The sequence below is a fragment of the Piliocolobus tephrosceles genome, chromosome 21 (genome assembly GCF_002776525.5).
Source record: "Piliocolobus tephrosceles isolate RC106 chromosome 21, ASM277652v3, whole genome shotgun sequence".
Classification (NCBI taxonomy): domain Eukaryota; kingdom Metazoa; phylum Chordata; class Mammalia; order Primates; family Cercopithecidae; genus Piliocolobus; species Piliocolobus tephrosceles.
The window spans coordinates 52,170,161-52,184,789 of record NC_045454.1 but is presented as its reverse complement, the minus strand read 5'-3'; the positions used below and the strand labels follow the sequence as shown (position 1 = coordinate 52,184,789).

Below are 14,629 nucleotides of genomic sequence, written 5' to 3'. Positions count from 1 at the left end.
TGACCTCAACCCTGACCCCGACCCCAACCCTGACCTCAATCCTGACCTCGACCCCAACCCTGACTCCGACCCCAACCCTGACCCCGGCCCCAAACCTGACCCTGACCTCAATCCTGACCCCGATGCCAACCCTGACCTCAGTCCTGACCCGACACCAACCCTGACCCTGACTCCAACCCTGACCCTGACCTCAGTTCTGACTCTGACCCTGACCTGACCCCAACCTCAGTTCTCACTCCGACCTCAGCCCTGACCCCAACCATAATAACCCTGACCCCAACCTTGGTCCTGACCCCAACCCCGACCCGGATTCTGACCCTGACCCTGACCTCGATCTTAATCCTGACCCCAACCCTGACCCTGGTCCTGCCCCCGACTCTGACCTGGACCCCTGCTGCCCAGTCCAAGGCACTTCGGGAGCGCTGGCTGCTGGAGGGGACGCCGTCCTCGGCCTCGGAGGGGGACGAGGACCTGAGGAGGCAGATGCAGGAGGATGAGCAGAAGACACGGGTGCTGGAGGACTCGGTGTCCAGGTGAGGGCCACAGCGTGAGTGCGACCGGGCTGGGCGGGGCCTCGGGGGCTGCTGGAGGACTCGGTGTCCAGGTGAGGGCCACAGCGTGGGTGCGACCGGCTTGAAGGGGCCTCGGGGACCACAGGCTCCCAGGAGGGTATGGGAAGAGTCGTCAGTGTGCTTTGAGGGGGATGTGTGAACGGGGCAGGCCAGGACTCAACGTGCTTTGAGGGGGACGCAGGCCGGGGCATCCACCTGGGCCTGGGGCAGCATGCTGGGGGCAGAGGCTGGCTGCGTGACCTCGGGCAGGGAGTCGCCCCTTTCCCCTCCCACTACCCCCATTTGAGCCAGCGAGGGATATGGGGTCGAGCTCGCGGGTCCCTGGGGCTGGCTGTTGCCGACGTTGGCCTCCCCGGGGGCTTCCTGGCGCCAGCCCAGCTGGCGGACGAGCTCTCCTGCGGTGCGAACAGGGACACGGAGCAGCTGGGCCCGCAGGAAGCTCGGGCGGGGACAGGATGGGGAAAGTGGCCATCCCTGTGGGGGCTGGGACCAAAGGCCTGGAGTTTCCGGCGGGCGGGAGGCCCAGGCTCTGCTCGGGGCAGCAGGGTCAGGGCGGAGGGAAGTGACAACCAGGATTCCAGGGTCTGCCCTGGCCAGGGAAGGGCCCAGAGGAGGGAGGCCGGCCGGCCAAGTCACTTGGACCTCACAGGCCCCGCCTGGACGCTGGGTTCTGACCCCCGTGGGGGCCCCTCCCTGGCAGGGCGTTCAAAAGCATGGACAGGCTGGGCACAGTGGCTCACGCCTGTAATCCCAGCACTTTGGGAAGCCGAGGCGGTAGGATCACTTGAGATCAGGCGTTTGAGACCAGCCTGGAGATACCCCGTCTCTACTAAAAATGTAAAATTAGCCTGGCGTGGTGGCATGCACCTGTAATCCCAGGTACTCGGGAGGCTGAGGCAGGAGACTGGCTTGAACCCGGGAAGCAGAGGTTGCAGCGAGCCGAGATCACACCACTGCACTCCAGCTTGGTCAACAGCAGTCTCAATAAAAATAAATAGGCCGGGCGCGGTGGCTTACGCGTGTAATCCCAGCACTTTGGGAGGCTGAGGCAGGCGGATCACGAGGTCAGGAGATCGAGACCATCCTGGCTAACACGGTGAAACCCCGTCTCTACTAAAAATACAAAAAGTTAGCCAGGCGTGGCAGAGGGCGCCTGTAGTCCCAGCTACTCGGGAGGCTGAGACAGGAGAATAGCGTGAACCCAGGAGGCAGAGCTTGCAGTGAGCCGAGATCACGTCACTGCACTCCAGCCTGGGCGACAGAGCAAGACTCTGTTTCAATAAATAAATAAATACATAAAAATAAAAATAAAAAATCAATGAAGGTATGGACATGCTGGGCGTAGGTGGGCGCTCACACCTGTAACCCCAGCACTTTGGAAGGCCGAGGTGGGTGGATCACCCGAGGTCAGAAATTTGAGACCAGCCTGGCCAACATGGCGAAACCCAGTCTCTACTAAAAATACAAAAATTAGCCGGGCGTGGTAGCAGGCACCTGTAATCCCAGCTACTTGGGAGGCTGAGGCAGGAGAATCGCTTGAACCCGGGAGGTGGAGGTTGCCTTGAGCCAAGATCTCGCCATTGCACTGCAGTCTGGGAGATGGAGCGAGACTCCATCTAAAAAAAAAAAAAAGAAAAAAAAATGGAAGGTATGGACAGGGTGGGGCAGTTCTGGTGGGTTTGGGGCCTTGGAATGAGCTGAGTGTTACCGACCTCCTGGGCCTCAGTTTCCTCACCTATGGACCAGGGAGGCAAAAATCCCACAGTGTGTCTTTTTTTTTTTTCTTTTTTTGAGACGGAGTCTTGCTCTGTCACCAAGGCTGGAGTGCAGTGGCATGATCACGGCTCACTGCAATCTCCGCCTCCTGGATTCAAGCGATTCTTCTTCCGCAGCCTCCCAAGTAGCTGGGACTACAGGCGCCTGCCACCACCCCCGGCTAATTTTGCATTTTTAATAGAAACAGGGTTTCTCTACGTTGGTCAGGCTGGTCTCGAACTCCCGACCTTAGGAGATCTGCCCGCCTTGGCCTCCCAAAGTGCTGGGATTATAGGCGTGAGCCACCGCAGCCAGCCCCACTGTGTATCTTAATTCCAGCAACCATTAAGCACCAGCTGTGTCCCTGGGCTGAACAGGATGTTCAGACAGGTGGGGCTGAGACGGGCCTGGCCCTGTTTGCAGAGAGGTGGACGGTCAGACACCTGGGTGAAGGCAGTGGGAGTTACTGTCCGTGAGGGCTGGGCACGTTGGGATTCTTTTCACGCAGCCCTAGTGGGCACAGGCTCAGGCCCCTCGATGGAGGATGAAGACCTGGCTTGAGGCCTAGTTTGCTTTCAGAGGCCTCAGCTTCACCCCTCCCCGGGGAAACCCGCTTCTCAAGTGCTGACACTGAGCTGCTCTGGGTCTCCACTACCTTCTGCCAGCTCGGGCTCTGCCCAGACACCTCCTGCAGGAGGCCCTCCAGGCTGACTGTGGGCTGGACCCCTCTTCTTGTTGGGGGGGACACGGGTCTGGCTCTGTGTCCAGCCTGCCAGCCTGAGCCCACCTTGTTAGACCTACGGACTCAGCCTCCGTCTGCCCTGTCCTGGGGCTGGGGCTGAGCTGCCATGAGTGCCGCCCGCCCTTGCCAAAGCCCGGGGCTGGGATTTCATATCCCGGTTTTGTTTTCCTGGATCTGTTTGTCCCGTTATCTTCTAACACTTGGAAAGTGACATGGTTTTTCCAGTTTCCCGGTGAGATCAAGTTTCCTGTTAAAATACGCAGATTTGAGCGGGAAAGGAGAGTTCGTTTGATACAGATAGTGACATAAACAGCACAGGCCGGGGGTCAGGGGACACAGGGAGCCAGCCCTGGTTTGAATCCCGCCTCTGCTACCTGCTGGCTGTGAGGCTTTTGCACTCCGTGCCTCGGTTTCCCCCACCGTGAACACCATGGGGTTGCCTCTCGAGGCTGCCTGGGAGCCTTGAATTCAGAGAGCTGGGCCGGGCGCGGTGGCTATGCCTGTAATCCCAGCATTTTGGGAGGCTGAGGCAGGCGGATCACCTGAGGTCAGGAGTTCAAGACCAGCCTGGCCAACATGGTGAAACGCCATTTCTACTAAAAATACAAAAGATTAGCCGGGTGTAGTGGTGCGTGCCTGTCATCCCAGATACTAGGGAAGCTGAGGCAGGAGAATCCCTTAAACCTGGGAGGTGGAGGTTGCAGTGAGCCAAGATCAAGCCATTGCACTCCAGCCTGGGCAACAAGAGCGAGAATCTGTCTCAACAAAAAAGAAATTTGGGGCCGGGTGCCGTGGCTCAAGCCTGTAATCCCAGCACTTTGGGAGGCCGAGGCGGGTGGATCACGAGGTCAGGAGATCAAGGCCATCCTGGCTAACGTGGTGAAACCCCGTCTCTACTAAAAAAAATACAAAAAACTAGCCGGGCGAGGTGGCGGGCGCCTGTAGTCCCAGCTACTTGGGAGGCTGAGGCAGGAGAATGGCGTGAACCCGGGAGGCGGAGCTTGCAGTGAGCTGAGATCCGGCCACTGCACTCCAGCCTGGGCGACAGAGCGAGACTCCGTCTCAAAAAAAAAAAAAGAAAAGAAAGAAAGAAATTTGGGAGCTGTCGTACAAAAGGTGCCCAGAGCCCTGCGGGGGATACAGGAGTCACCCTCACGCACACCGTCTCTCCAGGTTGGAGAAGGAAATTGAGGTGCTGGAGCATGGAGACTCCGCCCCAGCTGCGGCCAAGGAGAACGCAGTGGCCCCGAGCCCAGTCCGGGCCCCGGCCCCGAGTCCAGCCAAGGAGGAGCGCAAGACAGAGGTGGTGATGAATTCACAGCAGGTAAGGGGGTGACCGGGGGGGCGGATCCCCAGGCCCCTACTCCCGTTGGCCCCAAAGCGAGACCCCAGCCCTTCCATGTCAGCGCGGCTGAGGGGACAGGCCCAGACTAGAGCCAGGCACTTGATTTCAAGCTCACCGGAGCCACTTCCCAGCTGTGTGAGCTGGGACACGTGGTTTCGCCTCGCTGGGCCTCAGTTTCCCCATCTGTAAGACGGGGGAGTAATGGGAGCAGCCACCACTGGGGGCATCGGAGGGCTCAGGGAACGCAGCAGACCCGCCTGAGGGTATCAGAAAGGCTCAGGGAACGCAGGAGACCCGCCTGAGGGTATGAGAAAGGCTCAGGGAACCGCAGGAGATGCTGGTGGGTGCTGGTGGCTTTGGCCATAGTGTTTTTTGGTTTTTGTTTTTGTTGGTTTTTGAGACGGAGTCTCATTCCATTGTCCAGGTGGGAGTGCAGTGGTGCAGTCTCGCAACCTCCTCCTCCCAGGTTCAAGCGATTCTCCTGCCTCAGCCTCCCGAGTAGCTGGGACTACAGGCGCCCGCCACCACACCCGGCTAATTTATTTTGTATTTTTAGTAGAGACGAGGTTTTCCCATGTTGGCCAGGCTGGTCCCAAACTCCTGACCTCAGGTGACCCGCCCCTCAGCCTCCCAAAGTGCTGGGATTACAGGCAGGAGCCACCTTACTTGGCCTGTTTTTTGTTGTTGTTTTTGTTTTCAACACAGGGTCTCACTCTCAGCCAGGCCAGAGTGCAGTGGCACAACCACAGTCCACTGCAGCCTGCCTCAACTTCCCCAGCTCCAGCGATCCTCCCGCCTCAGCCTCCCGAGTAGCCGGGACCACAGGCGCATGCCACCACGCCTGGCTAATTTCTGTCTTTTTGGTAGAAAAGGGTCTCCCTCTGCTGCCCGGGCTGGGGTTGTCATGGTTTCTATTGAACCCCTGCTTTGTTTCATGTGGCTGAGCCTCCAGAAAGCCCTTCCCATGGGAACAGCATCTCCATTTGATGGGAGTAAAAACCCCGGCCCACCTGAGGTCAGGGGATCGAAACCAGCCCGGCCAACATGGAGAAACCCCGTCTCTACTAAAAATACAAAATTAGCCGGGTGTCATGACGCAGGCCTGTAATCCCAGCTACTGGGGAGGCTGAGGCATGAGAATCGCTTGAACCCAGGAGGCGGAGGCTGCAGTGAGCCGAGATTGCCCCGTTGCACTCCAGCCTGAGCGACAAGAGCAAAACTCTGTCTCAGAAAAAAGATGACATCTGTGTTTCTGGCTAGAGTCCCAAGAGGATGGGATGAGAAGCGGGCACGTGTGACCTCACCCACTGTGCCAGCCCTTCCCAGGCTCCTGACCCCGGGGCTCCCCTTCCTCTTCCCCGGGATGCTGACACCCCTGACCCTTCTCTCTTCTTTCTTGCAGACCCCGGTGGGCACACCCAAAGGTAGGGCTTCTGGAAGGAACTCGTGGGGCCTGGGCGCACTCTGGTGGCCAGAGAGGGAATGGCAGGGCGGGGAGTGCAGCTCCAAAGTAACAGGTGCTCGGGGCCTCAGGCCTGTGATCCCAGCACTTTGGGAGGCCAAGGCGGGTGGATCACCTGAGGTCAGGAGTTCGAGACCAGCCTGACCAACATGGCAAAACTCAGTGTCTAGTGAAAAAATACAAAAGCAATTAGCCGTGTGCGGTGGCTCATGCCTGTAATCCCAGCACCTTGGGAGGCTGAGGCAGGAGGATCGCTTAATCCCAGGAGTTCAAGAATAACCTGGGCAACACAGGGAGACGCTGTCTCTGCCAAACATAAAAAAATTAGCCGCCGGCCGGGCCCAGTGGCTCAGGCCTGTGAGCCCAGCGCTCTGGAAGGCTGAGACAGGTGGATCCCTTGAGGTCAGGAGTTCGAGACCGGCCTGGCCAACATAGTGAAACCTCATCTCTACTAAAAATACAAAAAAAATTAGCCAGGTGTGCTGCACGCCTGTAGTCCCAGCTGCTGGGGAGGCTGAGGTGGGAGGATCGCTTGAGCCCAGGAGGTTGAGATGGCGGTCAACTGTGATCGCACCACTGCACCCCAGCCTGGGCGACAGAGCGAGACCCTGTATGTAAAATGCATTTCACGGAAGGTGTCCGCTTCCATATCGATAGCGGGACAGCCAGCAGCCAGGGTTGACGCTGGCGTCTGAAGTGCCTCTGGCCTGGTTTGTGTGTGTTAATTATTCATAAGGGAGTGTCTCCTTGTCTTACTGTAGAATTAAAAATTAGTCATTAAAAAAATCTAGGCAGGCCTCTCAGGGATTTTGTGAAAATCACCGGACTGAGGATGAGGAATGAACTTTGGGGGTGGCTATGGGATTTTCTAGGGGTCTAGGGGGCCCAGGTGCCTGTGTCTGTGCGGGATCTGGGTGGGGTCAGGGGCCCCAGTGCATGTGGGGGTCCGGATGCACTTGTGTGAAGGGGTGTTGGGCTGTCTGGGGGGTCCGTGTGACCTCTCCTCTAACCCCCATCTCTCTCTCCACCTCCGCCTCCTGTGCAGACAAGCGAGTCTCCAACACGCCCGTGAGGACGGTTGACGGCTCCCCCATGATGAAAGCAGGTGGGTTGGTCCCCCAGGCTCTGGGCCCCAGATCCAGCCGCCATCAGGGCCAAGTCTCGGTCCTGGAGGGCCGGGTGGGGTGGGGGCGACACTGACCTGCTCTCTGCAGCGTCTGGCCGGGCTGTGGTTGTGGGGGTGACGGCTGGACCACGGCCGAGGCCCCGAGCCTGGGGTGGGGCCCCCTGTGCTTTGTGTCCTCGTCCCAAGCCGGCCCATGCTTCCCTGAGAAGACGGGCCCCACGCATGGCGGCTCTAACAGACGCAACCCCACGGCTTTCATTCCACCCTAACCTCACGGCTCCCTCCTGGGGGTCCACGGGGGGTGGTGCTCACGCCTGAACACGCCTGAACACGCTCGCTGCAAATCTTACCTGCTCTGGTTCTTGGGCAGCAGGACCGGCTGCCCAAGGGGGAGGGAGTGGGCTCCCCGTCCCTGGAGGCAACCAAGCCAGGTCCCCGGCGCTGCTGCGCTTCCGAGAAGCAGGGGAAGGTTGGGGTTGATACCGAGTGCCACACGATGCTCAAGTCAGGCTGGAACCCCTGCTATGCCACATGGAGCCGGCGTCTTGAATTTCTCCACCTGCCAGAGGGGTGGGACCTCGGTACGCCATTCTGGGGCCTGGCACAGGACAGGAGCCCAGTAATGGAAAGTCATCGCAGTCGGCAAAACCACTGCGGTGTGAGTGAGCTGCAACAGCATAGGAGCAAGGCAGAGGGCCCGGCGCAGTGGCTCCCACCTGTAACCCCAGCAGTTCGGGAGGCCAGGGTGGGTGGATCACCCGAAGTCAGGAGTTCAAAACCAGCCTGGCCAACATGGTGATACCCCGTCTCTGCTAAAATACAAAAATTAGCTGGGCGTGGTGGTGCACGTCTGTAATCCCGGCTACTCGGGAGGCTGAGGCAGGAGAATCGCTTGAACCCAGGAGGCAGAGTTTGTAGTGAGCTGAGATCGCCTCACTGCGCTCCAACCTGGGGGACAAGAGCAAGACTGTGTCTCAGAAAAAGCAGCAAGGCAGGGAGGTGAAGAAGGACTCTGGGGTGGCTGGCCAGGACAGGACAGGGCTAGAAGGAAGGAGAGCCACCCGGAGACCCAGGTCTCCAGCACGGCCCAGGGTGGGGGTTGCCCCAGGATGCAGCAGACAGAGGCATTTGTCAGAGCAGGTGGTGTCTGTGGGCCTCTGTGCCAGTGAGACCAGCCCTGGCAGACACCGAGGTCCAGGTCCCCCGCTGGTCTCCGTGGCCACTGACTTTGTGCAGTGCGCGACCTGCTCAACAGTGTGGGCAGCTCTGGACTAGCTGTCTGGGGTGGAGGGCTGAGGCTGTGCACAGGGCCCTGTGGCGGGATGGGAGAGGACCTGGGCTTTTCCCCAGAGGGAGGCGGGAGCCATGGGAGGCTGTAGGCAAAGCCGGGACTGCCCCGACTCCGTGGCCACTCACGCCCTCTAGTGACTGCAGGGAGAACAGACCGCAGACGGTGCCAGGCGGAGGGGACAGGGCTGCTGGGGAAGGAGGCTGGGATGGGCCGTGGAGGGGCGAGCAGTGGGCAGTTCCCTGAGTTCTGAAGGTGGAGCCCCCAGGGTTTCAGGAGAAACGGGGCATGGGGATAAGAGGCAGGGAGGACTGGCCGGGCGCGGTGGCTCACGCCTGTAATCCCAGCACTTTGGGAGGCCGAGGCGGGCGGATCATGAGGTCAGGAGATCGAAACCATCCTGGCTAACACGGTGAAACCCCGTCTCTACTAAAAATACAAAAAATTAGCTGGGCGTGGTGGCGGGCACCTATAATCCCAGTTGCTGGGGAGCCTTAGGCAGGAGAATCGGTTGTACCCAGGAGGCAGAGATTGCAGCGAGCTGAGATCGTGCCCCTGCATTCCAGCTTTGGCAACAAGAGCAAAACTTTGGCTCTAGAGAATACAAGTGCGGTCTCAGGGGGGACTGAGCTGCCCCCAGCGGGTGGGAAGACCCAGGGTGGGGGCAGGTGTAGGGGCAGTTGGGGAGGGTGTTATGGAATGTGAGAGTGGGGCTTCTGTGGATAAAGGCTGAATCCAGGCCAAGGTCCCGGTGGGGATGGGCGTGCAGGAGATTGGAGCCCGGTGCCTGGACAAGGTCCCCGGAGCGGAGTCCAGGGCCGCAGCTGGGCCTGAACGTCGAGGTGGGGTGGGAGGAGGGAAACAAGATGGCTGTGGGGACCGAGAGGCCGGGCGATCGCAGGGCTGCCCACAATGGGGACCGACAGCCCCTCAGAAGTGGCGAGGGAGCAGGTCACACAGCTCTCTGGGGGAAGGGCGTGTCAGGCATTGGGAACAGCCCGTGCAGAGGCCCTGAGGCCGGGCCGCACCTGGGGTGCAGTGTCACGGGTCAGGCCAGTAGTCCTGGCAGCCCTGTTCAGCTCCCACTGCGGGGCGGGGTCTCTGGGAGGTGCCCGATGACCGCCGGTACTCGGCATCTTCGAGCAGGCCGAGGGTGCGGGCGGCCACCAGTCGCTGTTAGGATGCAGGCTCTGTGTGGTTTCTGTGGGCATGACTTTTACAGAGCAGGGGATGAGGAGCTGGCTGTGGAGTTAGGGCCCTGATGAGTAGCAACGTCCAACTATCTCACAGGGTCTCCTTCATTCTCTGAGTCTGAACAGACGATGGCACGTCCAACAGTCAGCTGGAAGGAGGCGTTGAGTCCTGGGAGCTTGGGTGGTCGGGGCGGGGCAGAGGTCGGGCTGGGGATTGTGGGTCTGCAGACTGAGCCCCAATCTTGGCCATGACCCCAGGCAAGGCAGGGTCTCCCTGAGACTCACCTGCCCCTCTGAGAAACCGGGAATGGTGGGGCTTGAGGGCTCACGTCTATAATCCCAGCGCTTTGGGAGGCCAGGGTGGGAGGATTGCTTGAGCCCAGGAATTTGAGACCAACCTGGGCAACATAGTGAGACCCCCATTTCCAGAAAAGATAAATTAGCCGGGCGTGGTGGCACACACCTGTGGTCCCAGCTACCCAGGAGGCTGAGGTGGGAGAATGACTTGAGCCAGGAAGGTCCTGACTGCAGTGAGCTGTGATCGCGGCACCGCACTCCAGCCTGGCTGATAGAGGGAGACCCTCTATCGATTTAAATAATAGGCCAGGCGCGGTGGCTCATGCCTGTAATCCAAGCACTTTGGGAGGCCAAGGCAGGCGGGTCACCTGAGGTCAGGAGTTTGAGACCAGCCTGACCAACATAGAGAAACCTCGTCTCTACTAAAAATACAAAAATTAGCCGGGCGTGGTGGTGCGTGCCTGTAATCCCAGCTACTCAGGAGGCTGAGACAGGAGAATTGCTTTAATCCGGGAGGTGAACCAGATCACACCACTGCGCTCCAGCCTGGGCGACAGAGCGAGGCTCCATCTCAAAAAAAATTAGAAAGATCTAGAAACAATGAAGCCTTTCCAGATGGGCTGGGCTGGAACCTGAGCTTGACAAAGAGTTTGGTGGCCAAGCAGAGGACGCAGTGCAGAGGACAGGGATGAGGACCATCTGGACGGACAGCAGGATGGGGCCTTGAACACCAAACAGAGGTGTTCAGACCGGTCGCCCCGGGTACTGGGGAGCTATGGAGGGATGTAGAGCTGGGGAGGGCCACGTCGAGAAGGTGCCCTGGCACCCCGGCTCCTCCTGCCCCATCGCTGCTTGGCTCTGTGCTGCTGGCTCCCCCCTCCCTGGCTTGGCCGCAGCCCGGCGGGGGGCGCGGGGGCGGGCGGGCTGTGGCGTAACCCCGTGACTCTCGTGCCAGCCATGTACTCGGTTGAGATCACTGTGGAGAAGGACAAGGTGACAGGGGAGACCAGGGTGCTGTCCAGCACCACGCTGCTCCCTCGGCAGCCGCCCCCTCAGGGCATCAAAGTCTACGAGGACGAAACCAAAGGTATGAGCACCCCGGCCCCTGCCCTCCCTTCGCCCGGGCCGGAGCCCTGAATGAGTGTGCTCCTGGTGTGTGGGCCCAGCGTCTGCCCCGGAGTCCGGACGTGAAGCAGACGATGCTTTCAGGCCAGGGCCTCACCCCCCTGCAGCCCACGGCTGGGTTCAGAGGTCGTTCAGCCCCCTGCCTACTGCCCAATCATTCGTCCACTCCAGAAAGCTGCCTAAAAACTGAGCCGGGCACCAGGTACCCAGCCGGGCTCTGGAGGGAAATCTGGAGGTAGATTCAGCTTCTGTCCTCGCCGGGTGGCAAACCAGGCCCTTCCATCTGGAGCTCCAAATCATTCCTTTAAATTACTGCTAGCACAGGAGCTCACGCCTTTAGTCCTAGCACTTTGGGAGGCTGAGGCAGGAGGATTGCTTGAGCCCAGAAGTTTGAGACCAGCCTGGGCAGCATAGCAAGGCCCCGTCTCTACCAAAAAAAAAAAATTATCCTGGCATGGTGGTGTGTGCCTGTGGTCCCAGCTACTTGGGAGGCTGAGATGGGAGGATCCCCTGGGCCCAGGAGGTTGAGGCTGTAGTGAGCCATGGTCATACCACTGCACTCCAACCTGGGCAACAGAGTGAGACCCTGTCTCAACAATATAAAAAGAAAAAGAAAAAAAGAATTGCTAGTGTGATAAAAGCTACAGAAAATGCATATCCAGGGGGCTGTGAGAGGGTCTCACAGGGCGAGGATGGGGTTGGGGGGGCTTCCCAGAGGAGGCAAGCAGGGGCTCATCAGAGGCCCTCAATGCATGGGAACCACACTTGGCAGAGCCGCAGCCCCTGCAAAGGCCCTGAGGTCGGATGGAGTTTGCTGGGCTGGAGGGGTGAGAGGAGCCGGGCTGCAGGGGTGAGAGGAGCCAGTCTGCAGGGGTGAGGGGAGATGGGTTACAAGAGGAAAGGGAGATGGGCTGCAGGGGTGAGGGGAGCTGGGCTGCAGAAATGAGGAGAACTGAGATGCAGGGGTGAGAGGGGCCCATCTGCAGGGGTGAGGGGAGGCAGGCTACAGGAGTGAGGGGAGATGGGCTACAGGAGTGAGAGGAGCTGGGCTGCAGGGGTGAGGAGAACCGGGCTGCAGGGGTGAGAGGAACCGGGCTTCAGGGGTGAGGGGAGCCGGGGATGAGGGGAGCCGGGCTGCAGGGGTGAGGGGAACTCAGTTGATCAGGGAGTTGAGGAACTGGTCTCATGCAGGAGAAGGATGCTTTGCCTGGAGGCAGGGGGACAGGGACAGGCAGGGCCAAGTCCCGAGGGCTTTGGGAAGCCTCGGATGGGTTGGGTCCTGACGGTGCTGAGGTCTGATGTGGTTTTAAGCGCTCCTCCTGGTCAAGAGGCAAACAGGCTGTGGGAGATGCCAGGGATCCCCGGAGGAGGAGGGAAGCTCCACACAAAAGCCCAGTCTCTCTCATTCTCTCTCTTTTCTTTTTATTGATTTATTTTCTGGAGGAAGAGTTTCACTGTGTCGCCGGGGCTGCAGTGCTGCAACGCCATCGCAGCTCGCTGCAGCCTCCAGCTCCTGGGCTCAAGCGATCCTCCTGCCTCGGCCTCCCAAAATGCTGAGACCGCAGGCGTGAGTCACCGCACCCGGCCTCTTTTTCTTTGTGAGATATAATTCGCAGACCATAAAATTCCACCTCATTGGGAGACGCGCCTGGGCCCGGGACACTGCAGTGAGCTGAGATGGCACCCCTGCACTCCAGCCTGGGCAACACCAAGACCCTGTCTCAAAAAGAGTAAAAAAGCCCCGTCCCCATCAGCTGTCACCCCCCGTCCCCTCCCCAGCACTGGCACCCACACATCCTTTCCTGTCTCGCTGGATTGGCCTGTCCTCGACATTTCATAGAAATGGGATCACACGGCCGGGCACAGTGGCTCACGTCTGTAATCCCAGCACTTTGGGAGGCCGAGGTGGGTGGATCAACTGAGGTCAGGAGTTCGAGACCAGCCCGGCCAACATGGAGAAACCCCATCTCTGCTAAAAATACAAAAATTAGCCAGATGTGGAGGCACATGCCTGTAATCCCAGATACTTGGGAGGCTGAAGCAGGAGAATCACTTGAACCCAGGAGGCGGAGGTTGCAGTGAGCCACGATCGTGCCACTGCACTCCAGCCTGGGCGACAAGAGTGAAACTCTGTCTCAAAAAAAAAAAAGAAAGAAAAGAAATGGGGTCACACACTGCACGTGGCCTTCTGTGTCCGGTGTGACATCCCCAAGGTGCATCGGCACTGTGGCCTGGGTCGGAGCTGGCTCCTTTTCATGGCTGAATACTATTCCACGGATTGGGTGGACCTTTTTCCATCTGTAGACATTTGGGCTGTTGCTACCCTTTGGCTGCTGTGAGTAGCATGCTGGGGAATTTGTGTGCAAGTATTTGTTTCCGCCCCTGCTTTCGAGGCCTTTGGGTGTACACCTAGGAGCGAACGTCTGGGTCCTGAGGTGACTGTGTTGAGCTCAGTGAGGACCTGCCATTTTCCATGGCGGCTGCACCATCCCGTTCCCACAGGTCATGGACAAGGGTCCAGTTTCTCCACGTCCTCGCCAACGCCTGTAGCCCATTCTCGTGGCATCCTGGTGGCGTGAACGGGGCCTCCCTGTGGTTTGCATTCCCAAAGCCTTCTGTTCTCAGGCAGCTTGGCCTCTGCGGTGCCCCAGATGCTGTCACAGGAGCCCCCACAGCCCAGCTCTGGGGTGGCCTTGGGGTGTGGCCCTGGCGGCATCTCAGCTCCAGCCCTCCCCAGCTGTGTGGCCTTGGGAAGTCCCCATGCCTCGTCTTCCGGACGAGGTCCTCACCCCCGGTCACTCCACCCTCCTCAGCCTGGCCTCTGGGGATTCCAAACCCGCCAGGCCGGACACTGGTTGCTTAGCCACGGGCAGGTGATCTGTTTCCATGGCAGCTGAGGGCTCCAATTCCTGTCTTGGGACAGCGGCCAGGGGGAGACACTGAATTCAGTTTCGCCTGATCCAGATATACCCCACCCTCCAGGCCTCCAGCCCAAAGTCACTGAGAGGCCTTGAAGCATGGACTCCCCTCCCTGGAGATTTCAAAACTGAAAACGGAGAACACTTTCCTTCTGGCCTGTAGCCAGGAACGGGAGCCGCCCTGACCCTTGGCCGGGAGGAGGCGAGTCCCTGGGGCCCCCCATTGCGTCCCTTCCAACTCCCAGCGTGGCCCAGGCAGACATGATTCTAGAAGGAATTTGCAGGGCTGTGAGCTAGGGCTGGCATCAGATCATAGCAGGGAGTGGTGGGGCTGAAATCTGGCCCTTGGAGAGTCCAACAGAGCTTGAAAAGTGTCAAGTCAGACACAGATAAGGAAATTTGGAAAGACTTGGGAAGCACATTTAGCAAGAGTGATTATATATATAAAATGCTACCAGTGGAGAATACACATTCTTTTCAAACACGGAACACTGTCAGAAAGTGACCACCACGACCCAGGCTGCCAAGGAGGTTTCAGGACTGTTACAGAGTTTGTATCTTCTGCTCTGTGTTCCTCTACTCCCTGAAATTTAAAAACACCCTCCTAAATAAATTGTGGCTTCCCATGGCAATCAATCAAACTGGGAATTAAAAACTATCTACACTTGAAAGTGAGTAACATCATCTCACTCGTAGGATGCAGCCAAAGCAGAACTCAGAGGCAAATGCGTAGCCTTTAGGGCAGTTCCTAGAATACAAAAAAGAAATGAATGAAACTTTAACTCAAGTTAAAATGAATGAAAATG

The 14,629-nt window shown here is 58.9% G+C and overlaps 1 protein-coding gene across 3 annotated transcripts in view; it reads left to right on the top strand.

The window, feature by feature from the left end:
- Nucleotides 1-14,629, top strand: part of PALM (paralemmin) — a 62,189-nt gene that overhangs the window by 39,319 nt on the left and 8,241 nt on the right. For 2 of the 3 annotated variants that reach the window (XM_026457295.1, XM_023195472.1), the window contains exons 4-8: nt 403-533; nt 4,243-4,393; nt 5,817-5,838; nt 6,922-6,981; nt 10,736-10,867. In XM_026457295.1, the coding sequence (XP_026313080.1) occupies nt 403-533; nt 4,243-4,393; nt 5,817-5,838; nt 6,922-6,981; nt 10,736-10,867 (496 nt within the window). The remainder of the gene's footprint in view (nt 1-402; nt 534-4,242; nt 4,394-5,816; nt 5,839-6,921; nt 6,982-10,735; nt 10,868-14,629) is intronic. The other variant, XM_026457296.1, reaches the window with a different exon arrangement.